This window comes from Triplophysa rosa, linkage group LG11 (genome assembly GCF_024868665.1).
Source record: "Triplophysa rosa linkage group LG11, Trosa_1v2, whole genome shotgun sequence".
Classification (NCBI taxonomy): Eukaryota; Metazoa; Chordata; class Actinopteri; order Cypriniformes; family Nemacheilidae; genus Triplophysa; species Triplophysa rosa.
In genome coordinates, this window is record NC_079900.1 from 10266442 (window position 1) to 10293115 (window position 26674).

General features: G+C 39.5%; 1 protein-coding gene across 4 annotated transcripts; it reads left to right on the forward strand.

The window, feature by feature from the left end:
* Positions 1-502: 502 nt before the first annotated feature.
* usp7 (ubiquitin specific peptidase 7 (herpes virus-associated)) lies at positions 503-26674 on the forward strand. 4 transcript variants are annotated; one of them, XM_057345680.1, is made up of 31 exons: positions 503-912; positions 3168-3272; positions 3389-3587; positions 9005-9143; positions 9225-9313; positions 9395-9503; positions 9938-10068; positions 10820-10874; positions 11008-11088; positions 11175-11265; positions 11697-11779; positions 11858-11967; positions 12416-12593; positions 13708-13852; positions 14008-14138; positions 14558-14692; positions 18618-18719; positions 18826-18931; positions 19098-19190; positions 19333-19400; positions 22007-22107; positions 22197-22350; positions 22422-22489; positions 22578-22686; positions 22784-22861; positions 23583-23683; positions 24229-24328; positions 24486-24605; positions 24690-24761; positions 25082-25172; positions 25282-26674. In XM_057345680.1, the coding sequence occupies exons 1-31, from the start codon at positions 834-836 to the stop codon at positions 25386-25388; spliced, it is 3330 nt and encodes a 1109-aa protein (XP_057201663.1). In that variant the 5' UTR covers positions 503-833; the 3' UTR covers positions 25389-26674. The 4 variants fall into 4 exon arrangements, with proteins under 4 accessions (XP_057201663.1, XP_057201662.1, XP_057201661.1 ...); XM_057345679.1 differs by having other exon boundaries at positions 725-912; positions 12416-12572; XM_057345678.1 differs by lacking the exon at positions 503-912 and adding an exon at positions 2089-2268 and having other exon boundaries at positions 12416-12572.

Sequence of the window (26674 nt, forward strand, 5' to 3'; positions counted from 1 at the left end):
TGAGTTTTACCTCAAACTGAGCATCATAAACCACGGGTGCGGGTGAGAGAGGCTCTGGCTCTGACCGGGCAAAAATATATTTTCTGCTTTGAATAGACGTTTGGGATGCAGCTTCAGGGTGCTATTAAGCGCTGAGGTTAGTTTCACGTGTGATAACAACGAGATAAACGCGTGCATCTTTGTGACTTTAAACTTCTAAATTAGTGCGATTTACCATTAGAGTCTGGTTTGAATGGATAGGTTTTTTCTCCGCTCCCCCCCAGAAGAGGGACAATCAGAGGAGTACACCGACTGGAAATATTGCGGGGAAAGTTGCATTTAAAATTAGTCAGTCGGAGGCACATGAGTCGCATTATTATTATTTTTTTGTTTATCACTTTTGCTAGCTTCAGCTATCTAGCAGCTGCTAGCGACAAACAGGGTATCTGTTTTCCCTTGCTGCAGGTTGTTGCTAGTTAAATTTAACCCGCACTTCCACGGGGAAAAGCTGGAATTAATCGGGCCTTCTTAAATCAGAAGCCCGAGGCCATCGACTGTCGTTAACATTAGCATCCCTTCACCCAGGCGCCGAGATTGGGCGAATAGCGAGCAAATACGTCCGCGTTTCTCTGCCTGCTCCCCCAACGGCCTCCCTTTCTCCGTCCCCGGCGCTGACAGCAGACAAGGCCGAGGTTGTCTTGGTGCAGGCCCAGCCGCAAAGGCTCGACCTGTTTACTCCGCGTCCTCCGACTCCACACCAGCCGTCCCGGACACCTCTCCCAGCGGAACCGTCACCAGACCAGTCAGAGGGGGACAAAGACTCCAGACATCATCCCATCCTAACAGACGCCAACATGAATCACCATCACACCCAGCAGCAGCAGAAAGCCGGCGAGCAGCAGCTCAGTGAGCCCGAGGATATGGAGATGGAGGGTAACGTTATGCCAAGGCCTTGTGCCCAAATAAAAAACATTCCAACTTTACATGTTTGATATTATTACAGCTGATGTTGTGATTGTAAACCATGTCTTTAGCTGGCTGTGTGTTTACTTGATTGTAACCCATGTCCTTAGCTGGCTGTGTGTTTACTAACGTTAGCAAGCCACTTTGTCGCATGTTTTGACCCCAATAGCTTGTTAGCCAACAGCTAAGTTAATCGTTGCCTCGCTGCATGAGGAGTTTAGCAGTCAGCAAAAAGTCCGCTCTTCCATCGTCACGTTTTACTTATTTTAGTGCTTGAGTTGCATTATGCTTAATTGTTATTCAAGAATTTGCAGTTGGTGTTTAAATGACGCTGTTTGTTTATTTAAGTTGGCTGTATTTTGTTCTTTTAGCGCTTCTGCTATCATCATTAACGTGGCGCAGTCCATATTTAAGCTTCTATATCTACCCAAACTGTGTCAGGTTTTCATCTGATTATATAAGGGGCCCCTCGGTTTTACCTGTAACGTTAGATCCCGTGTGCTACTTTTGAAAAGCATCATGGGGTTTAATGCTCTAAAAAGGTGAAAGCACGGAATGGAAGCAGTGAACCGAGGTCAGCTAACGTTAGTTACTGAACGAAACGTTATTCCCGTGAAGCTCGTGCTGAATGGATGCTCGTGAGTAATATTGTTAGTGATAATGTGATGCATTTCGTTTAAAAATGTGACTTTAGATGTCTATAATGAGTTAAACGCGACGATATAAACGGCAAAAAAGTGTTTTGTAGGTATTTCCCTGTTGAGATGACCCATCAAGAGGCCTGTGCAATAAACTGCACCTTTCTGTATTGACCCACTAAGATGTCCACATGCACGCGACTTCGTGCAGTTTCGATTTATTTGACAATTTATTTATAAAATTGTATTGATACCTGATTACTTGTTCATTCTGTGGTTTTCTCGGACAATGTCTTGTGACCCTGGTTTATTTTTGAATCTTTAGTGTAACGTTAGTCAAATAAACCTCTTCGGAGAGTGTTTGCTTCAAAACATCCCCATTTTGGACACTAGTTTGTTCCTTGGGGCTCCTAAACGATACACAAAAAATGTGAATCACAAAGCAGCTGCCTTAAATTACACAATGGCATAATGTGGTATATATGCGCTGAAGTTATTAATCGTTTGATATTTTCATTGGTGAACCGCATAGGAAGATATGCAGGGGGAGTGGATGGCAGTTTTATTCCAAGATGGTGGACTGTATTTTGCACAGATCAGTTTCTGCGAGGCCTGCTTGCGTTTGTGTTTGTTTATATGAGGGAGACACCGCGGCACATGATGGCTAACCACAGGATCCGCGATCAAAGTAATTTGTTTGCTTCATGACCCGGTTACATCGCATAGTGTCGGATGACACGGTTTGTCAGAGACGAGAGCTCCGTTTGCGGAGGGAAACGTTAGCACCGCGGCTAATGGTGCGTGTGTCGGGGGGAGGGGTAAACGATCAGATCAATTGAGAAATTGCGCTGTTAACACCTTTGTTAGCAATATGGAGAGAGTATCCCCAAGGTACACAAAATGTGGATTCTATGTGTTTTGGACACTGTAACGTTAGTTCGTTAGGCCAGCGCGTGGGGATGCGCGGATACAGCGCGGGGATTTTCTGATTCATTATACGAGTCATGCAATGGCACCGCTCGCCATTTTTAACGATTACGGCTTTTCAAATAACGTTTTGGCTCGTGTCTAACGCGTAGTCGCGGTAATGACACAAAACCCCGGACGTGTCTCTGAAATCTGACTCGTGTGATTTTGCCTGCATTTCGTCAAAGTTGTGCAATGCACGTGTGGGGGCGTTTCTGATGCTGCTGTCCACAGACATGCACTCATACACATCACCCCCACACACCGTTAAGGATTACTGACATAAGAATGTACGGAATAAACCTTATTGCCACGTTTAAATTAAGCATGCTGGCAATATTTGCTTTGATATTCGCAGGTAAATAATTCACTTATTGTGTAGTGCATTTAGGAATACTTAAAACAAACAAATGGAATAGGCCATTTGGATACTAAAGGGTCTTAGGGTTTTTTTTATGGAAGCGTGCTATACATGTTGTTGGCTGCATGTGTTTATATGATGGACAGTGGATTTAACCTAAGCAAGTTGAGCAACGATCATGATCGGTTGTGAGCTTACAAAGTGTTCAGTACTGGAGTTTCATGTTTACCACCATTGATGAAAACTTCTTGTCGTTTCAGCTGGGGACCCAGATGATCCTCCAAGAATTCCACAGAATCCAGTCATCAATGGGAATGTGGCTATGGCGGATGGACACAACAACACAGAGGAGGACATGGAGGATGGTAAGGGACATGCTGAGATTTAGCATCATATTTTAAAGTAGTAAGGGGTTAGAAGAATGTACATAAGTCATGACTTTTATTGTAATATGGACTGACTGAGGTACGTTTTCTTACAGACACAAGCTGGCGCTCTGAAGCCACCTTCCATTTTGTGGTGGAGCGCTTTAGCAGGCTGAGTGAGTCTGTGCTCAGCCCGCCCTGTTTCGTGAGAAACCTGCCCTGGAAGATTATGGTGATGCCCCGTTTTTACCCAGATAGACCTCACCAGAAAAGTGTTGGCTTCTTCCTTCAGTGCAATGCTGAGTCTGACTCGACGTAAGCAAAGACTGCCTTTTCTGTTTTACCTTAAACAAAAATGGCTTTTGGATTTAACTGAATCAATAAATACTGGGAACAGATTAAGTTGCGTTAGCGATGATCTCTTTATATCTATAACATCTTGTTTCAAAATCTATGGTGTTTTATTGATAAAAACAGAGATGGCATTTATCCCAATTTTTTAATTATATGTTTTCATTTCATTAGAAATAAATTAGGGATGCACAGACATGTAAGTTTTGTTCGATAACGATAACCGATTATTCGTACACGTTGGAAGTCGATAACCTTTACATGGCCGATATACAGTATCTAAATATTAATATAAAATTCCCTAAGACTGAAACAAAAGGCAAAAAGTGGACAACTGCTTTTATTTGAAAACATTGACAGCAGAAAACAAGCTAACCATTAGTTCTCTCTTTCCCCTGAAAATCATGTACCAAACCTACTTTACACTAGTGAACGATTCTTTAACCTTCAAACTTTTCTGGTATAATTTTTATTTAATAAACAAATTATACTGTAGATCCAGGCCCTCGATGTAATTTGTTCTGGCCCTTCAAGTAGTATAGTGAGAAAAAGAATCTCTGGAATAAATTTAGTCCAGTCGGGAACGGACCCTACAGTACTGAAGTGCCTGTTCCATTCAGCACGAGCTGCAGCGACACCAAGCAGGAGTCACGTGACGTTAGGCGAGTAGCGCGACTCGCAAGCCTTCTGTCCTGTGAAACGCGGTGAACAGGACGATGACGGATCATAACTTTTATTCGTTTCATTTCTGACATTTTGCTAGCACGAATAGGACCACCATTTCAAAAGTACAGAGGCAAGGGCGGAGAATAGCGCGTCGGAGAACAGCGCCTGTGTAGGTTAATGTTGTTTCACTCACTGAATTTTCCTTTATTGTTAAGCAGTTTCAAAATACAACAAATGAACATGTTTGAATGTAGAAAAGCCTGCTTGGGCATCTTACAATGCACCGATGTTATTGTTGTGCAGTTTAACATACAACATCAGCATGTTTAAATGTAAGAAAAAACTTTGGGTGTCTTATGGGGCAAAAATGTAAAAATACAACATACACGGCCCTAAGATTGAATCACGGATTTCAGGCATTAAACAGATTTTGCTGTAGGGCTGAAACGATTCCTCGAGTAATTCGAATACAAAAAAATCATCAAGGCAATTTTTGTTGCCTCGAAGCCTCGTTTAATCCATTTAACTACAGTACAGACGGAGCACTGCGTTTCCCCACGGACCGTTATTACTGACGCACAGTCCGCTAAACTCTATTCATGTTACAGGGCTCTCAAGTCTCACGCATTCACCGTGAGACACACGCATTTTAGTCTGTTCACACGCTCACACGTATTTCTCATGCTGATAAATATCTGATAGCTTATTGAAATGGTGAACTGCTATTTTACTTAGTTTTAGTCTATTTTGCGAGGTAAACTTGTTTTCCGGCTGCACTGAGTCCATAAAACTAAATGCGGACTAGAGGATGCCGAATCATGTTATTTACACGTCATCTGTCTGTTCTGCGTGTCTGAGTGAATGAACTGCACAAGTTTAACGTGCTACACGCGTGATGCTCAATTATGAATTTGTCTGCGCTTTATGAGGACATGAACACATGAACTTCATCTCCAGAGTTGCTCTGAGAGTTTATTTCAGAACATTTTATCGTTTGAGTGAAAATAAGCGTCTTCCGACAACCTGCCAAAATAAAAGCCTGGTTAACTCTGTATTTTATGTGGACAAATATATTACTATTTAATAGTAAAAAATTAACAAACTAATTTAGATAAACTAAATGCATCATGCATAAGCTGAAGTTAGTTGTTTACCTTTGTAATTATTCTTTCTATTTTTATTAATGTTTCTTATTTATACATTTGTATTATATTGCATTTTGAATGTAATATGGCAATGTAATGTACTAAATGGGTTTAGTTTCCACAGACTTTAATGTATGCAATTTCAGCAATAAATATGTAAATATTTCTAAAAAGGAAACAAATTAGTTGTTCATTTTAAGATACCTGTCTTATTTTATCTTGTATATTTAGTATTGCTCTTTAATAAAGAATAGGGATGTAACGATTCACCGTGAGCCGGTTGAAAATCGGTTATAATGAGTGATGATTCAAATCGGTTGAGGTGTGAACTGAATCGCAATACATTTTTTGAACAGCAGGGGCCGCTATTTTCACTGCAAATCTAAACGTGGACATGCTGATATTTCTTAAATGCAAAAAAATCCAAGAAAAGCTCAGACAGTATTAGTTTGTTTATATTAAAGAGACTTTTTCTATTATTAATTTGTTATAAAATTGCAGTTTAGTTTTGTTATTTGAAATAAAACATTATTTTATTATACAAAGAAACGTGAAGCATTTAAGAAATAATGCAAGGGAAGTTGTTCATTTCTAATTTGTATCAACTCATTTTGTAAAAATAAATCGTGTAAAAAAAAAAAGAGTAAATCGTGGTTTAACGTACTGTATCTACTGCAGGTTTTTAATATAGTTTATAAGTGAATACTGTAGTATGCTGAAGTATTTTTTTCATGTGGGCAAATACACTCACCTAAAGGATTATTAGGAACACCTGTTCAATTTCTCATTAATGCAATTATCTAATCAACCAATCACATGGCAGTTGCTTCAATGCATTTAGGGGTGTGGTCCTGGTCAAGACAATCTCCTGAACTCCAAACTGAATGTCAGAATGGGAAAGAAAGGTGATTTAAGCAATTTTGAGCGTGGCATGGTTGTTGGTGCCAGACGGGCCGGTCTGAGTATTTCACAATCTGCTCAGTTACTGGGATTTTCACGCACAACCATTTCTAGGGTTTACAAAGAATGGTGTGAAAAGGGAAAAACATCCAGTATGCGGCAGTCCTGTGGGCGAAAATGCCTTGTTGATGCTAGAGGTCAGAGGAGAATGGGCCGACTGATTCAAGCTGATAGAAGAGCAACTTTGACTGAAATAACCACTCGTTACAACCGAGGTATGCAGCAAAGCATTTGTGAAGCCACAACACGCACAACCTTGAGGCAGATGGGCTACAACAGCAGAAGACCCCACCGGGTACCACTCATCTCCACTACAAATAGGAAAAAGAGGCTACAATTTGCACGAGCTCACCAAAATTGGACAGTTGAAGACTGGAAAAATGTTGCCTGGTCTGATGAGTCTCGATTTCTGTTGAGACATTCAAATGGTAGAGTCAGAATTTGGCGTAAACAGAATGAGAACATGGATCCATCATGCCTTGTTACCACTGTGCAGGCTGGTGGTGGTGGTGTAATGGTGTGGGGGATGTTTTCTTGGCACACTTTAGGCCCCTTAGTGCCAATTGGGCATCGTTTAAATGCCACGGCCTACCTGAGCATTGTTTCTGACCATGTCCATCCCTTTATGACCACCATGTACCCATCCTCTAATGGCTACTTCCAGCAGGATAATGCACCATGTCACAAAGCTCGAATCATTTCAAATTGGTTTCTTGAACATGACAATGAGTTCACTGTACTAGAATGGCCCCCACAGTCACCAGATCTCAACCCGATAGAACATCTTTGGGATGTGGTGGAACGGGAGCTTCGTGCCCTGGATGTGCATCCCACAAATCTCCATCAACTGCAAGATGCTATCCTATCAATATGGGCCAACATTTCTAAAGAATGCTTTCAGCACCTTGTTGAATCAATGCCACGTAGAATTAAGGCAGTTCTGAAGGCGAAAGGGGGTCAAACACCGTATTAGTATGGTGTTCCTAATAATCCTTTAGGTGAGTGTATATTACTATTGTATAATGAAGGACGGAAAATGCAGAATGCAGAAAAATTTAAACAGAAAAAACGGAGTTTGGGAAAAAAATAATGGATTTCTTGTTGTTGTTGTTGTTGTTTCATCCCTCATATTGCAAGCCATATCTCTCCGGCCCCTCATTTAGGATGCTTTTCATGAACTGGCCCCCATGACAAACTAATTGAATAGCCTGCTGTAGATTTTCTTTCAGAGCAACCCAGAAAAATGTTCTTAATAGCCACATGTCTAATAGGTCAAGACAGAAAGCATTCAGACAGCAGTCTGATTCAAACAGTGTTGTTTTGTTCCTGTAATTCACACATTCATAAATACTGTGTACCTACATCAACAATGTTTTGCTAATAGCAGTAAGTGAACGATCACGACAAAAAGATAGTACTGTACTGTATTTTAACTGTGAGCAGCGTGCAGCTGAAGAAGTTTAACCAGTGAAAATGATTTGATTTGTCGCTATAATATATCGGCCTAAATGTTGTTATTATATAATTACCATTTATCGGCCGATACCAATATGGCCGATAATTTATCGTGCATCCCTAAAAGAAATAAATAGAAAAGATCTGTTTCACATTACACACACTTGTCAGTTTTATAATTCTTTTTTTATAATGTAGACTACAAAGGAAGTTAAAGATTTGTGTAAATTTTGACGTTGATTTAGAAAACAACAGGTGGAATACTTAAAGTGGAAGTTCACCCAAAAATCAACTTTGTGTGTTTTTTTTTTTTTTACTCCCCCCACATGACGTTAAACATGTTTAGAGAACTTCCGGCGTCTTCGGAGCATAAATAGAGATATTTAGGTGACATCCGAGAGATTTTCCAGACCTCCTCATAGACATCATGGTGTCAGTTTTTGCCAAGGTCCAGAAAAGTACTAAAGACATCGTTAAATTGGTCCATCCGCGCATAGTGGCTTAGTTGAATTTTTTTGAAGCGAAAAACAAACCAAAATACCGCCTTCAATCGATATATTCTCCTCTATCTTGTCAGTGTATGGTGTGCGTTCACGAAGAGCTCTTCGTCGTCTTCTTGGACGAGAGCACTTTAGCAAAGTAGACAGGTTTGTGTGCCGAACGCCGCATGGGGCTTGCCCCTATTGGAAGCCGGCGCTCTGACTCACAACACGGAAGCACAACTCTGTTTATATGCAGAAGAAGAAGTGCTCTCGTGAACACGTGCCATATACTGACAAGACAGAGGAGAATATATCAATTAAAGTTGATATTTTGGTTTGTTTTTCACACATAAAGCATTCTCGTCGCTTCAAAAAAATTCAACTGAGCCACTATGTGCGGATGGACCAATTTAACTTTAGTACTTTTCTGGACCTTGGCAAAAACTGACACCATGGTTTCAATGAGGAGGCCTGGAAAGCTCTCGGATGTCACCTAAATATCTCGCCGGAAGTTCTCTAAACATGTTTAACGTCATGTGGGTGAGTATAAAATCACACAAAGTTGATTTTTGGATGAACTAGCCCTTTAAACCTAGTTTGTTGATAACAAATTATTGAATACATTTGTGTTTAATAAAACAAAACCAATGAAATTGTGATTCTTCATTTTCAGGTCTTGGTCATGTCACGCTCAAGCAATGCTTAAAATAATCAACTACAAAGACGATGAGAAATCGTTCAGCCGCCGCATTAGTCACCTGTTCTTCCACAAGGAGAATGACTGGGGCTTCTCCAACTTCATGTCATGGAGTGTAAGTTGACATGCTCTGTTTCTCTGCCGAAGTGACCGACGAATTAGTTCTTGTTAAGCTGAGCTCTTCCTTTGATTTCAGGATGTGACTGATCCAGAGCGTGGCTTCGTGGAAGACGATAAGGTCACTTTCGAGGTCTACGTTCAAGCTGATGCACCTCACGGTGTGGCGTAAGTCATCTTGCGTGGGATTTAATACGTTTTTGTGTAAAAGCGGATTGTAGTAGATGTTGATTTTGCATTTGTTCTCAGCTGGGATTCAAAGAAACACACGGGCTATGTGGGGTTGAAGAATCAAGGAGCCACATGTTACATGAACAGCTTACTGCAGACTCTCTTCTTTACGAACCAGCTTCGCAGAGTAAGACATCTGTCTTTCGTTATGCTCCTGCAAAGCATTCTGCTAAACTGTTTTGTTCCAAAACCTATTGAGCTGCCTTTTAAGGTAGCTTCCTATTCATCATGGAACCTCATACGTGACTGATTTGGAGCACACTACATGAACAGCAAGTCCACAAATTTACTATTATAGCACTTTTTTGTTGTATTTAGTCAAGTATGAACTCGTTTATAATTGACAGTTCATTACAGAGTTACCTTCAAGACATGAATTTAGTTTTCTTGGGAGGCAGCATAGCTAGGATGCCCACCTTTGGGAACAGTCTTTGCGGAACATGACAGCTCATAGGCAGGCTTCATAGGCAGCTCAAAAGATTTTGGAGCAGAGCGAATATAGGTGCTTTTGTCTGACGTCCCCGGCGCTCTTCGGTGAACTTGCTTTGTTTTCCTTCCTAGGCGGTTTATATGATGCCCACAGAGGGTGATGATTCCTCTAAAAGCGTTCCCCTTGCCCTGCAGAGGGTTTTCTATGAGCTCCAGCACAGTGATAAGCCTGTCGGGACAAAGAAGCTCACTAAATCTTTTGGGTAAGAGTTGTTTTTATACTAGAGATGTAACTGTGTGAAATAACAGCGCTCATAGCAGAAGAAACAAGCTGAACGGAGTTTCAAACTCATCATATCACATCATTTAATCAAAAACGAATAGAAGTTATGGGTCTGTATAAAGAAATATGAAGTCAACGTGTGACCGTATATCTAAATTTCCACAAATGTGCACATTTTTGGATTAAAGTCCTAATTAGTGAAGCAATGTCATCACAAATTTACAGGAGCAGACGTGAATAAATAGTAGAGGTGGGCGGAATGGCCAAAAATCTTTTTCACGGAATGAGTAATTTTATTTCACGGTAACAATATATTTCATGAAAATATAATTCTATATTTTATACCTCATTTTTCTTGGATTGATTTAACAAATTTCGTAACAAATTACGTCATTATTAACTTAATTTAAATAAACCAATTTTCGAATATTTGTTTTTTATGAGCTCAAATATTCGAATATGAAATTATTGAAAAATGCCCATCCCTAATTATTATCACGGTAAACCATTAAACCGGTAATCGTTACATCCCTAGTTTACACACGATTCATCTGACTGTTAACATTTGGGTACTTTGAATATGTGTTTGTGTTTCTTTGTATATGTGCTTGGATGATGCCATCTTCCTCTTTTTCATTCATTCAAATGGACAACACCATAATTTAACATTTCAGTTTTCAAATCCAGCATATGTATGTCTTGTTTAGTAAGGTTTTGTTGTTGTTTCTCAGGTGGGAGACCCTAGACAGTTTCATGCAACATGATGTACAGGAACTGTGCCGAGTGGTGAGTACCTTCACCTCCGTAGATCGCTTTAGATCCTTCCATCTCGACACATTGGTCAGTTTGGAGGATTTGTCACATCTGATCAGATGGATGCCGCTTGGGTCCAACTGCTGTTTGCTCTTGCTTTTTCCAGCTCTTGGACAACGTGGAGAACAAGATGAAAGGAACTTGTGTGGAGGGCACGATTCCAAAGCTCTTTAGGGGAAAGATGGTGGTAAGCCAGCTGGAATCTGTGGTTTCTCTTTACCTCTGATTCATGAATTCAGCCTCCCCACATTTTGAATGTTTTTTCTCTTTCAGTCTTACATTCAGTGTAAGCATGTTGATTATCGGTCCGAAAGAATAGAGGATTACTACGACATCCAGCTCAGCATAAAAGGAAAGAAAAACAGTAAGTTTAAGCTTTCTGTCATGTCATTTTTGTGCTGTCCTTTAGTTCTAGGTTGAATTGATGAGAAAATGTGTTAATTTCGTGTGTCTTGCTGTATTTGTATGTAATGTAAGTTGGATTCACTTGTGTAAGCAAAGAATTACTGAGAAATGCAGCACAAAACTGATTTAAACTTCAGAAAACACATTTTTATACAGTGCTTAACATAGTGCTTAATATATTTTACACCTACAAAGTGTGTATTTAGTGGATAGTGTATTTTGTATAAGAGTGTCAGATGTCACTTTCTCTGTGCCCAAAGTATTAATTTCACATTTTGACACACAAATGCAGGTGAAACACTCGTACTGTACAGATGGAATAAAAAGAGTGATATTTGGAGAGTTTAAGACGTGTGAGCAAGGTACTAACACACTTCCTTTGTGCTGCAGTCTTTGAGTCATTCAAAGATTACGTGGCAGTGGAACAGCTGGATGGGGATAACAAGTACGATGCAGGGGAACATGGTCTACAGGTAAGAATCTTGCATATTTCATCGCATACGCACACCTCTCTGTTCCAAACTAACCGAGCTTGTTCATTTGTCTTCCAGGAAGCAGAGAAGGGTGTAAAATTCCTGACCTTCCCTCCTATCCTGCACCTACAGCTCATGAGGTTCATGTATGACCCTCAGACTGACCAAAACATTAAAATAAACGACAGGTAAGTTACTTGATTTCTTACCTTAGTGGTTTGATTTTAAGGTGTGAAGTGGGGGAAAGTTTTGCGTATGGGTATGCATGTTCTGACCGATCGAGACCTAGCATTGTTAATGGATAGCTTCTAATGGATTGAGCAACGTGGATGGCTATTAGACTTTGAAAACATTTCTATAATGTATGGATGAACTGAGCATCATGATTTATGGTTGGTCAGGATAAATGTGTGTCCTGCAGAGAGGGAGATTACACTCTTAAAAATATCCATATGAGAGTGACTCATCTAAATGATGACTGAACGCTAACTTGGATACCGGAGGTTGCGGTTTAAGAGGGTATATGCTATATACCTCTCACTCACTTGTAATGTGTCTGTCATAATCTTTACACTCTCACTATCTGAAATGATAAAAACGGAGGATAAATCTAATGCTTGATATTTTGCCCTGCAGGTTTGAATTCCCAGAGCAGTTACCTCTGGATGAGTTTCTGCAAAAGCCAGACGTGAAAGACCCGGCCAACTACATTCTCCACGCAGTGTTAGTGCACAGCGGAGACAACCACGGGGGCCACTACGTCGTCTACCTTAATCCTAAAGGAGACGGCAAAGTGAGTGTCACCGCACCAATAGTGAGCGACTTTCATTTTAGGGGTCCCATATGTTTTTAAGTAATGATTGGGTTGGCTTTTTGGGTGGTTTGTGGTTGCATGCAATGTTTTGTGAAGCAAGTATTGCATTTGATGGCTCCAGACTGCGAGTGCAAAAAAAATGATTATTTTATGTTGTTTGAGGGGAACAACAAAGGTCAATGCATTGTGCGGCACAGGATTAAAGTAATTTTGCTACTCCAAGGAGCAGTTTCCCGGACAATGATTAGTTTAAGCCAGGACTAGGCCTTAGTTAAATTAGCATAATTAAGTTGTTTTAAAAAACATACTTTACAAAAAAATTACTGTGTGCTTCTTGAGACAAAACAATCGCAGTGATATATTTTAAGATATGTCCGTGCAAGTTGTTTTCAATCAAGGCATCTCTCACATTTAAGTGAGATTAGGCTTAAGCCCTGTCCAGGAAACCGCCCCCAAATGTTTACTTTGTGCCGGTGTCTATAGACGGTTTCATCTTAACAACATAAACAAACATGCGCACTTTTGTGACCCCCACATTAACTTCCGGTACACATTCACAAACAATAGAGTGCCTGTAGATTATTTCTGATAACAATCAAAAGAAGCAGAGAAGAACCGTTACTTGGCTAAACTTGTCTCTCCAATATTTTGACTTTAGATCGCAATACCAAGCTCAACCGCTAGATGTCAATGTACTATACAGTTTGTTTAAATTCGTCAAACCTACAGGACCCATTCAACAAATTGTTTATTTAATAAAATGAACATGCGACAAAATTCAACAAATCGTTTATTTAATACAATTCTTATACAGTAAAATAATACCAATTAATATTTACATAAATTAAATATAAATAGTTAAATCATTAGACACTAGCCATACACAAACCGGAAGTTAAATGGGGGGTCAGGCGCGCTTATGTCCGATGAAATCTGGAGCCCTGTATTGTGTTACTTGTATTAAAGTTTAGTTGTTTCATGACTGTTTTTATTTTGCCATTTTCTTTGTTTGCTTATTAAGTATTTAAAAAATGCAATGACCTGTTTTGTTGTACAATTTACACCCGCCTGCTTTACATTGAAAAAAAATGTTGTATTAACGTTTGACTTGCAGTGGTGCAAATTCGACGATGACGTTGTTTCACGGTGCACCAAAGAAGAGGCCATAGAACACAATTACGGCGGTCACGACGACGACCTATCAGTGCGTCACTGCACCAACGCGTACATGCTGGTGTACATCAGAGAATCAAAGCTCGGTGAGTTCCATTAACATCCATATATGCATCACACCCGCTGTGAGGTTAATGCGCTGTAGCGTTATTCCTCTCCAGCTGCGACTGCACGTCAGCTCTTGAAACATGTAGATGCTTTTAAAAGAGTCTACCAACTCAGAACTTGTATTTGTGTCCAGGTGAGGTCCTGCAGCCAGTCACAGACATAGACATCCCCCAGCAGCTGGTGGAGAGGCTGCAGGAGGAGAAGAGGGTGGAGGCACAGAAGAGGAAAGAGAGGCAGGAGGCTCACCTTTACATGCAAGTACAGGTAAGGCACAACCTATCGCTTTCAGTCATGCAAATAATCCCCTAAATTGAGTACTAGGGCACACTAGGGCCGTACAGAATCAACACTGCCTTGTGACTGCAACAGCTGGTTGGTTACATTGGGCTTTCACACTAGCACGGTTCTTTTTTTAACTAGAGTAATTCACTGTTTACATTACAAAAGATTATTTCACAAGTTTTTTTTACTTCAATCAGCAAATATAGGTAACAACATTCACACTGGGCCACAAATAGAGCTTGTTTTTATGGCTGTAAAAATAAACACCCGTTGCCTACAGTTGTGATGTTAGTCTGCCCGATAGTGTGTCACTGTAGGTCTATGGTTTGAAATATCATCTGTTGAAATATTTTTGTGCTTCCGTTAAGCAAATGCTCCAATATCGCTCTGTGTTCTTGTAGATGGTGACAGAAGATCAGTTCTGTGGACACCAGGGCAACGACATGTATGATGAAGAGAAAGTCAAATACACAGTGTTCAAAGTTCTGAAAAGCTCCACTTTGGCTGAGTTTGTTCAGAACCTGTCACAGACCATGGTAAGACTACACTTTACATCATTTCTTTACATCTTTCTGATCTAAGCATGCTGATGTGGTTGCATAATGTCCGTTTCTCGGTTGTATAAGGTTTACTTTTACTTTGATTTGTAAAGTGTATTTCTTGATCTTAAAACTTCATTTTACCATGTCAAAATCAGTGTTTAAATATTTGATACTCCTGTTGAGAGATTCTATGGCCCGGTTTCACAGACAAGGCTTAAGTCTAGTTCCAGACTAAAATGTCTTAACTGAATATAACTTAATATTACATAAAATATATCAGTGCCATTGTTTTGTCTCAAGATGCACACCAGTAATGTATTCTTCTAAGGCAATTTTATAAAAGCAACATAAATATTATGGGTGGGAGAAAAAATCGATTCACAATGAATATCGATTCAATTTGCTAGCGATTCAAATCGAATCAAAAATTTCAAAAATCTTTTTTTAAACGTTACTAAATATCATAACGTGACGTCTTTGGAACAAATAAGGATGAAGTCAACTGCAAGAGCGGTGCAGTACCCGGCGTGCACACCTCGTGCGAAAGCACAGCGGAGCATATAGGAGCCGTAGAGAAAGAGAGAAAAACAAATAATGATTGGTTTACTAATATGATTCTCATTTACATAAAGTAAATGGGAATCATGAAAAATCTATTAATGGTGGCCAGCGTTGATAGTAGGGCTGCTCGATTATGACAAAAATCATAATCACGGTTATTTTGGGCAATATTGAGATCCCGATTATTTAACACGATTACTCATTAACTTTTAAAACAATGTAGAAAAATCAAAACTAGGCTTTTATACTGTGAATTCAACTGCAAAATAAATGTAAAGAAATAGCACAGCTGAACCACTGTAAAGGAAAAGGGTGCACTGTGGATTTATACCACAAGAAAAGAGAGGATCGTTGCAAAATGGAATGCAGCACAATAATCGTTTTCCCTCGATTATTTTGTTTTTGTAATTGTTGAAGGCCAAAATTAACAATTACGAATCATTTTCGATCAATTGCACAGCCCTAGTTGATAGTGTGGCAGGCCACGACGAATAACTCAAAATGGGAAACAGACAACACAATGATATGTTGTTTTGAGAAGTATAAAAAACTATTTGGTTCGTTTTGAAAATGTTATGGCGTGCCGCCATAGTCTTATTAATGAATGGGAAACCATGTAAATGACTCATTAGTTGCTGTATGTTAAACGACAGTGACTTCCACGCATTGCCACATCGTATAGCAAAATCATACACAAACATTTAAAGAGTGGTTATTTTACCAATATTAATGTATTAATATATACTGGCCACCATTTATAGATTTTTCATGATTCCCATTTATATTTTTATTTTACTATTTAAAACAGCTTAATTCATTGTAGATTTGCGAGCGCTCGGCACCTCTCACTCATGTTGCATGCAGCGCCACGACAGTACCTCTCTCTCACAGGACAGTGAACGAATTAAAATGTGGCGGTGTTTTCAATATGCGTTCCTCTGTGTACTTGCCTTTCCACGTAAACAGTCGCAGGTGTTATTAACTGAGAAGACTGCTGATCGAGTTTATCGTGACTTAACGAAAGGTTAGCAGAGTTTCCCATACACTCTTTCTCTATGTGCTTGGTGTGAGTCTGGGTGCGAGCTCTCGCCCTCCCTACGGTGCGGTGTGCATGCGCGCGTGTGTTCTGTAGGTGTAACTGTGTAACAGCAACATTGTATTCTCTCATATTTCTGAATTTGCGCCGAATTGACCTGCGCTATACCAGTGTTAATTTTGACAGCAAATTTTGATTTAGTTTTAGTCATAGTCTTTTGACGAAAATGCAATTTAGTTTTAGTCACATTTTAGTCAACCCCATCATTTTAGTTTTAGTCGACGAAATATGAAAAACATTTTAGTCGAATAAATATACATTATATTTAGTCTACTAAAATCTAAATGGTTTAAATCATTTACTTGGTGTAATTAAATGTTCCATACAAAGATTCATCTGTTTTGACATAATTTACTTCACCTTAGAATAAAATTAAACCAGGTCATTACCTTTATTTTTCAGAAAAGTTCAGTAACTAGATTTGCATTGTTGGAACGCAGAGTATTAGACCATGAACGACATGTTCCAGTTCATTCAGTCCCATTTGACTCAATTGACTCGTTAAGTTGGGCGTGTTCATTCAACCAATGAAACGCTCTGACAGGGCTCACACTCAAAGGCTATTGGCTCATGGCATGCCTCTTTGAAGTAAGCGCTGCACTGTCTTTGCTTGAGACAGCAATGAATGAGAATAGCTTTCAAAAAGACATATTATATAAATTGTATTACATTTCTTTAGTCATGCAAACATGTTACATACTTGGTTGGAATGTACAGTTTGACTCACTTCATCACTTCTATAATCAGTAGAGGACGGCGCTGGTTTTCTTTTGGCTGACTTTGTTGCATTTCACGTTATGCAGCAGCTCGTGTTAAGTTAACATAGGCGCATATAAAAACACTTGAGCTTGCCTTCGTAATGTGTTTCGGGGTGACTCGCCTGCAGTCGCGCTTCAAGTTTGCGGCGTTTTACCGGCGATCGTGAAGGAAAATAAGACGCTTTGTAAACCGCGTGGAGACACAGAATACATGTGTGTGCTTCCCCTTCTCCCAGAGACTTCTCTCTACCGTTTATATGAGATAAGCAGCACATGCGCGCAATCTGATGTCCGCCAGGTGGGACAAGAATATTTTCGTCTCGTTTTTATTAGTTGACGAAAATGTCAGTATATTTTTATTACAGTTTTCGTTATAATGCATTCATTTTTATTTAGTTATCGTCTCGTTTTCGTCAGTGAAAACATGTCGTTAACGAATACTTTTCGTCATAGTTTTCGTTAACGAAATTAACACTGCGCTATACGCAATCTACAATAAAACTATCACTCGCATTTATAATAAAAGAAGCGCTCATAACACAACGATACTGATGAGAAGAGTAATGGCAGTAAAGGCTGTGTTCTGCATTAGACAAACAAGTAGGGTAATATAGCCAAAACTACCTTATATATCAGATGATGTCGTGTTTATAAATCATGATTTTAGCAGCAGTTAAAGTTAGGGCTGTCACGATAATTAAATAATTGTCTCGTCGCGATTGTTTGACATCGCGATGGTTTCAGATCATCACAATTATTGCACATCTCTATAGAAGACACTACTGTAGTGCATCTGCATATTGCATATCTTATTGTATATATTGTAACTAAAGCAGCTGGTTGTACCGAACACAATATGTTATTGGGTCGTGTTTAGTCACTATTTTATACTCGTTTTATGTCTGACAACATAACAGATAATATGTGAAAATAGCATTGTTGTGTTAAAAGACAATATAATGTGATCATGGAGTAGAAGCGAAACTGTTTTCAAATTTCAAAACTAGACTAAACGCAAACGCGACGTGATGACATCTCAAATATGCTAATTCGTGTGTGACGTCGCCACAGTCTCTCAAAATCCTGTGGGAAACACTGAATTACTATTATGTACTTGTTTTAATGTCTGACAGCAGAATACGTCAATGAGAATGGCTTTACTGGCCACTCAGTTGTATTAAAATGCAATATGTGACAGTTCTAAGAGTAGAAGCCAAAGAACCAACACTAGTCTGACTCTGAGTGCAAACGTGATGCGATGACATCTTAAATATGCTAATTAGTACATCAAGAATCGATTCTAAATCGAATGGTGACCCTCAGAATCTATTCTGAATCGAATCGTGATGGACCAAACGATTTCCACCCCTAATAAATATCTTAATGAAACCGGGCCTAGAACATTTAATACCCTTGAGTAAATGCTTCAGATCTGAAATGTTATATATTGTAGTATCTACGATGTTCAGGTTTTGCATTGATTTTGATTTATATTCTTCTTCAGGGTTTCCCACAAGACCAGATGAGGCTCTGGCCAATGCAGGCCAGAAGCAATGGCACCAAACGGCCAGCCATGTTGGATTACGAAGCAGATTGCAACAAATCTGTAAGTCTGTGTGCTTTTAAACCGTCATTTACTGTAAAGTCATTCGTGTTACGGATATTGCTCTGCATTGTCACAAATGTCTTTAATATTATAATAATCTTTGCAGATGATCGATTTGAGTGATAATGAGAACCCATGGACAATATTTTTGGAAACTGTAGATCCAGAACTGGCTGCCAGTGGGGCGACGTTACCCAAGTTCGACAAAGACCGTGAGTTTCAATGTGTACATTCAGGTTTGGAAAGCCTGTAGATAACTGAAAACGATCTTTCTTGCCATGTAATATTACATGTACTGATTAATAAATAGGACGACAAATGATCAATGTCTGTAGTTTTAACGGTTTCAGTTTTAAGCTTATTCGTTTTGCCTTTCAGATGACGTTATGTTGTTCCTTAAGATGTATGATCCAAAAACCAGAAGCTTAAATTATTGTGGACATATCTACACGCCTATATCCTGTAAAATACGTGAGTAATGAAAGCTTTGTGTTATTACATAACTGAATGCTTGCTTTTGTGGTATCAAATCGAATAGAAGTCAGACTTTTCTCAAGCTCGCTCTCTTAATCCTTGCTTTTTTTAACAATCTTGTTTGTGTTTCTCTGAGCAGGAGACTTGCTGCCCGTCATGTGTGAAAGAGCAGGGTTTCAGCAGGAAACTAGCCTTATCCTCTATGAGGTAAGACTGTTTGTACACATTCTATACCATACAAGCGTGCATCTGCATTAGGGCTGCACGATATTGAGAAAATATGTGATATGCGATTTTTGTTGTTGAATATTGCGATAACGATATTTCTTGCGATATAACATTTCCTAGTGAAATGCTATTTTTATTAGCTATTTTTTTATTTATTTATATATGTAATTATCATACTGAAATAAACAGGTAATAGATATTCTTTTGATGTAATTAAGTCTAATTCAGGCTAAAAAAAAACTATCGAGAAAGAGGCAAACATTTAGACTTAACACTACAGTGTGTGTTCAATTCAACAGGACTTTTATTTTGATGGGTCTTCAGAAAGACGCTTGTTTGCAGATAGCTTCACTCAAACAGTAAAGCGCTCGTAAAATAAACTTTCAGAACAACTCTGGAGATGAAGTTTGTGTTCATATCCTCATACAATGCAGAGCAGATAAATCCTCGACCATCACCCGTGTTGAATGTTAAACTGTGCACATAATTCACTCAGACACGCAGAACAGCCAGATGACATTTAAATAACAGGATTCCGCTTACGTTACATGGACTCAGTGCAGTGCACTATTGATTATTGTTACACACAAACGAGCACAACCACGACAAACGCACTTCACACATACACGCAGCTCTGTCTAATGCACATATTCATATTATTCTACTGTACATATATGTTGCACTGTTGTTATTAATGTTTTTTCAAGGTACTTGTCCGGTCGGGCAAGTAAAATTCTCTCTCACTTGCCAATACAAAACATTCACTTCTCCCGGACAAGCGTTAATGTCGCGCCCTGCAAAATATTGCCATATTTCAGACATAACGTACCGTTCTTTTTAGGTACAAGTTCGTCGCCGTCATTATCCTCGCTCGTCTCTATTCCTGCCGTATTTATTCTCCGCTCTCTGCTTTGAGCCGCTAGGTTCACCTTTGGGCCCGCGATCTAGCTAATAGTATAATAGCACCTACTTGGTGGGTATAAAGATAGTAATGCCCCTTCTGATTGGTCCAATTTGGACAATCTAAGCATGCAACACACAAATGATTGACACATGAAACAAATTTAATTTATCGCAACTCTTTGCGATATGGATATTGCATATACTATTATCGAGGTAACGATAATTTTTCGATATATCGTGCAGCCCTAATCTGCATGCAAAATAATAGCCAGTCGGTAGGCCATGATCGCTCTCTCTGTCAGGGTTTATTTTGTGATAGTCTTTGATATTCAAGTTAAATATTCTACTTGATAGCAAATACACTGCCCGTCCAAAACAAAAGTCACACACTCTTAATATTTCGTTGGATCACCTTTAGCTTTGATTATGGCACACATTCACCGTGGCATAGTTTGGAAAAGCTTCTGCAATGTCACAACTTTTATTCCCGTCCAGAGTTTTCAGTCTAATTTTTCGCCAAGATCTTGTATTGATGATGGGAGAGTCAGACTGCTGCGCAAAGTTTTCTCACATCCCAAAGATTCTCAATGGGGTTAAGGTCTGGACTCTGCGGTGGCCAATCCATGTGTGAAAATGATGTCTCATGCTCCCTGAACCACTCTTTCACAATTTGAGCCTGATGAATCCTGGCATTGTCATCTTGGAATATGGCCGTGCCATCAGGGAAGAAAAATCCATTGATGGAATAACCTGGTTGTTCAGTATGTTCAGGTAGTCAGCTGCAGAGGTCGCATTAACCGAAAATTCTCCGTCATTGACAGATTTCTTTTTACCAGTGACGGAAAATTCTGAAGGCTGTCAATGATTACTATGAGTTGCCTCCAATCATTTCCTTTCATCAGAACGTGATCGTAAGTGACCGAAGGAAAGGACGTATGTTTGATAGCAACACATTCATAACAAAACAGCAGCTTAAAGTTACTTGTAAGTGAATGAATGAATGATTTCAGAACAGCGTTTACAAGCACCTGTCATTGTTACTGACTGGACATACGATTATAAACATTTGTCTGTAATTATTATTTTATGTCTGACAACAGAAACATTAAATATGTAACCTATTCAGTTGTATTAAAACACAGAAAGTTCAGAGAGTAAATGCATGTACATAGCGATGATGTCACAAACATACATTGGCACGTAACATCACATTGCGCCATAGTGACGGGTAAAAATAGATTATGACAGATTTTTTACGAGCCTGTCCATCAAAATGACGGACAATGAAAAAGTCTAGCGCAACCTCTGGCCAGCTGACCTCATTCTTTGGGCACATAACGTTGCTGAACCTAGACCTGACCAACTGCAGTAACCCCAGATCATAGCACTGCCCAGGTGGTGACTTTTTTTTTGGACGGGCAGTGTATATGGACATGAAGTTGTATTAAAAAAACAGAATTTTGTTAGTAAAAGACTGGAGTTTTATGAGAGATATGAATCCGGTACAGTTTAGAAAATTGGTTGCTAGGGACAACGATCAGTTATGCAGGTTAGCGGTCACCTAAAAATATTTCATCCCAAAATGCTCCTACAGTACAGACTAACAAGAATCTAGAATCTCAGGGAGCTTGTGTTTAGAAATTGGCCTAAATGGAGAAACAGCTGAAACTTCTGTATTTCAGGAAGTTAAACCGAATTTAACGGAGCGAATACAAGACTATGATGTCTCTCTGGACAAGGCTCTGGATGAGCTGATGGATGGAGACATAATTGTGTTCCAGAAGTAAGCATTCTTCCTCTGAAACCTTTAATCATTTGGCCCGGGTTAACAGGGCTTTGAAATCGATTGTTCTTTTGTGGTGCCGTCCACAGGGACGATCCTGAAAACGATAGCAGTGAGCTGCCTACTGCGAAAGACTACTTCAGAGACCTGTACCACCGTGTGGATGTCATCTTCTGCGACAAGACCATTCACAACGATCCAGGTTTTGTTGTGACACTGTCAAACAGAATGAACTACTTCCAGGTGCGTGTTTTTTTACGCTGTTGTTTTTTGGTCATGATATGGCTCGTCGTCATATCCCGTTTTGTTTTCAGGTGGCAAAGACTGTTGCGCAGAGGTTAAACACTGACCCCATGCTTCTCCAGTTCTTCAAGTCACAGGGGTAGGACTTCTGATTTTTATTTAAATGGGATTCAGCACCACCTCCCATGTCCACATCTATGAACCTTTACATTTATACCCCTTTTCAGGTACAGAGACGGCCCAGGCAACCCACTCAGGCACAACTACGAAGGCACTCTCAGAGACCTGCTGCAGTTTTTCAAGCCCCGGCAGCCCAAGAAGCTCTACTACCAGCAGGTAAGAGAGGTCTCATCTTCCACTCGGCGATCCTTTAAGGCAACTTGAGCTGTCGAGTTCGGGGCATCTTATTTATTCATGGTTTTGCTCCCCACAGCTCAAGATGAAGATCACAGATTTTGAGAACAGGAGGAGTTTCAAAGCCATATGGCTCAACAGTATGTTTCGCGAGGAGGTAAGATTCTGTGTCTGTTGTTGAGAAGATTTACAGACTTACAGTGTGAATACATTTATTGAACCGCATTAGAAGTTGCGTTCATTTGTAGAGGTGGTAAGGGTTATGCTTTACACTGGATTTACAACTGAGGGACATCATTAGACGTGACATCAGTCTTAAAGTTAATTGAACTCTTGGGTGTTTACGGTTGCTAAGCAACAGTACAAGCTGTTATTATGGAATGTGTAGTTGCAGGTGTGTGTTTTTAAAGTGGCTCATCTATTTAAAACTTATCTGTTTTATAATAGCCAGTATAGTAGGGGTGCAAAGCCTGCTTCTGAAGGTCCACCTTAAACACACCTGAACCAGTTTATCAAGGTGTTGAAGTTGGTTTGTAATTAAATAATGCAAGATGGTTCTCCGTCTGACACCCCGTGATATACGGGATGTTGCTCATGGCAACCACAAACAATGCGGTCGCAGCCTCAAAGTGTATTTTAATACAATAAGCTTTATGATAATTGTTCATCGAATTGGTACATGGGATGCTCTGTGTTTCCATTCTCGCAAAGAGCTTGAAACAGACAAGCCTGCTGATAACCATGCAAATACATGTACCACAGCAGAGCAAATTTCATATTTCTGTGGTACCTGGTGCAAATAGTCATATACATATAAATAATATAATTGAAGTCTGCAGCTCATTAAATGATTTATTTGTTTCTCTCTCTTGCATCAGGAGATCACACTGTATCCAGACAAACATGGCTGTGTTCGAGACCTTCTGGAAGAATGTAAAAAGACAGTGGAGCTCTCAGACAAAGGCTCAGAGAAGCTACGGTTGGTGTATTTTCAACTTGATGAATATAGAGATTGTTATTTCCTTAAGGGCAACTCTGTGGTACAAGACAGGTCCTTTAACTCTGTGGCTTTAGATCAAGCGCTGGTTTGCGGTGGTTAATAAATGTGTATTTTCATTTCTAAAAATGGATTATTCTCTGAGGAATAGTTGGCTGATTGAGCTTGCCTAATGTGAATGTCATGGGAAACCAAAGGGTTCTGTATTTGGGAACGTGCCTCATAGATGTGATGGGTCAATAGACCACTTCGAAAAACGTAAACAACGCTGGTCCAGAAGAACTGGTTTCAGTGTTTTAACACTACACAAATGTTTAAACAAGATACAACAGAACATTTATAATAGAATCAAAATGTTAAACGAACATCTGAAAGATTTTATTGTATGTAAGCTTTTAGATCATATTAAAGAATTAAAAACTGAAACCAGAAACCTGTTTACTATCTTGCGAAGAGTAAAAAATGATCAGGATGACCCATAATCACAGTTCTGTCTTACGGTTTCTTGTTCTTTTCCCTCTCCGTAGGCTGCTTGAAATTGTCAGCTACAAAATTATCGGGGTTCACCAGGAAGATGAATTGCTAGAATGTTTATCTCCGGCAGCCAGTCGAACGTTCCGAATAGAGGTAAGAGGCCGGATATGTGCCAGCCCTCATATCCTGATCTGTGTATCAAAAGGATGTGTTCCCCAGTAAAAGCCTTTTAAAATGATTCAGCATCTGTGAAGTGCCTCTCTTTATTCGTCGATGTTGTTTGCTGATAGTTCCATTTCTACTGTGACAGGAAATCCCTCTGGACCAGGTTGACCTGGACAAAGAGAATGAAATGCTGATTCCAGTTGCACATTTCCATAAGGAAGTCTTCGGGACATTCGGAATTCCCTTTTTGCTCAAAATCCGTCAGGTGCGTGTTTGAGCGTGTAGGTGGACCGCTGTCATTGGTCAGGTGTTCATGCGCTGTTTAACTCCTCTGCTTTTGTTATGGCAGGGGGAGCTCTTCAGAGAAGTGATGAAGAGAATTCAAAGCATGCTTGACATTCAGGAGAAAGAGTTTGAGAAGGTACATTGAGCTCTTCGGTTTATTTGATCAACCTGTTTTTTTTTTTGTTCCTGTTGGTTTACACTAGATGTCACTGTTGCAGACCCATGTCTAGTTTCAACTGCACCACCAATCATTATTAAATAATAGTTTATAATTTCCATCCAAACCATTTTGGAGGATTTGCAGCATTGACTATACCATGAAATGAACGTTTTGCATAGGAATCAGCCGTAATTTTAGAACTACTGGAGCTTTCCAGCATGCACACCTTTTTTAATTCCATAGCTATAGCTTGGAAATAAATTGCTTATTGTTTTACACTTCTTATTTTCGTTTAGTTCAAGTTTGCAATAGTGATGATGGGCCGGCATCAGTATATCAACGAGGAGGACTACGAGGTGAATCTGAAAGACTTTGAGCCACAGCCAGGTATTTCACTCCCCTCCTGCGTCTGTTTCCTTCCATTAATCCAGACGATATAATCTATAGATTTGAGCGCAATTTTTGCTCTTGCATGATTTTATTTTTACCTCCTCAGGAAACATGTCTCACCCGAGGCCTTGGTTAGGGCTCGACCACTTCAACAAAGCTCCAAAGAGAGGTCGCTACACGTATCTGGAAAAGGCGATCAAGATTCACAACTGACAAGCCCCAGTCTAACCGACAATACTAAAGACTTTAACCAAACCTCTTGTGTGCACCACTTTTAACACCTGCTGTCTGGGTACACAGGCACCATGTATGAAGTCTTCAGCAAATGGAGCGACTGCTGATGCTCCCGTTTTCCTTTCGAGGCTGTTCGATTTGGCTTCTCTAACTATTGACTGCCTATTCTGGAAGAATTAATTGGATTTTAACAAGAAAGGGGGAACAGTATGTCCTAGACTTTTGTTTTGACTTTTATTTTTGTTTCGTTTTGGTTTTCTTTTTAATTTCGTTTTTAAAAGAATTGTTACGGCTAGAAAGCAGCTGCATTGAGAGGTGGAGGCTATGGAAAGAGGGGGTTTGTCATTTGCAGAAGTTGAAAGGATCGTTCTCCATCCTTTAGTAAAAAAACGCCGCAAATGGCTTTTGCTAGTTGCCCCGACATGGTCGTGATGTTTTCTGGTCCCTTAGTGCAACTAGTCAATTTTCATGTTTACACAATTCTTTCTCGCTTAGTTTGGTTGGAGAAATTCTGTTTGTCTTCTCTGGAAATCTTGTATAATAAAATAAAGAGCCACAGCATCCGTTTTAAAAATAAATGAAAATTAAACGAATTGTCTGTACTTCATCTTGCACGTTGGCACTTAACATCATCGAACGTTTTACATTTCTCAGCACTGTTAAATGTAATCTTTGGTTGGTGTTTGATTTGCATATCCCATTTGAGTTTATCCCTCTCGTTCTTACGTTTTTCCTCATTGGCTGTGGGTTTATTCTGATGGGGATGGGTGTGGCTTGCCGATGGTTCCAGATTCATTGTACTGTTTGTTGGCACGAGGCTGCTGATGTAGAGGACTGGTTCAGGACATAGAGAAATCAGCATCAATGAACCATACCAACTTCTTCTTTTTTTCTTTAAGCACAGAAGGAATGCTCCCTAGTGCATAGTTGGCTTTGTAAAAACAATTAAAATTGTATATTTAAAGAATGAACATGTAAAATTAAAACACAAATTTGTTGGGTACAGATCAATTCAGATGTTCATATTCATTGTGTGTAGTTTTCTTTTTGGATCCTGACCGTTTCATTTGGTTTTTTTTTCCTTAACTAATTGCAACAGTTTGTCTCGTTTAAGTGCAGTACAAAGATGACCTGCAGATCACGTTTTTCTTTGATTTTTTTCCAGTCTAATTCCTCCGTGTAGCAGCATTGTATGACGACTCTTCCTGTATATTGCCTTTTTGCTGGAATATGTATGTTGAATAAAATTTTCTATAAAATCTGCA

What these genes read in the sequence shown, in the direction of transcription:
- usp7 (XM_057345680.1), top strand. Translation starts at nt 834, where the DNA reads ATGAATCACCATCACACCCAGCAGCAGCAGAAAGCCGGCGAGCAGCAG. An exon ending in AGAGGAGGACATGGAGGATG is followed by an intron (nt 3,273 to 3,388) that starts GTAAGGGACATG and finishes GTTTTCTTACAG; the next exon opens with ACACAAGCTGGCGCTCTGAA. An exon ending in CATCAGAGAATCAAAGCTCG is followed by an intron (nt 13,853 to 14,007) that starts GTGAGTTCCATT and finishes ATTTGTGTCCAG; the next exon opens with GTGAGGTCCTGCAGCCAGTC.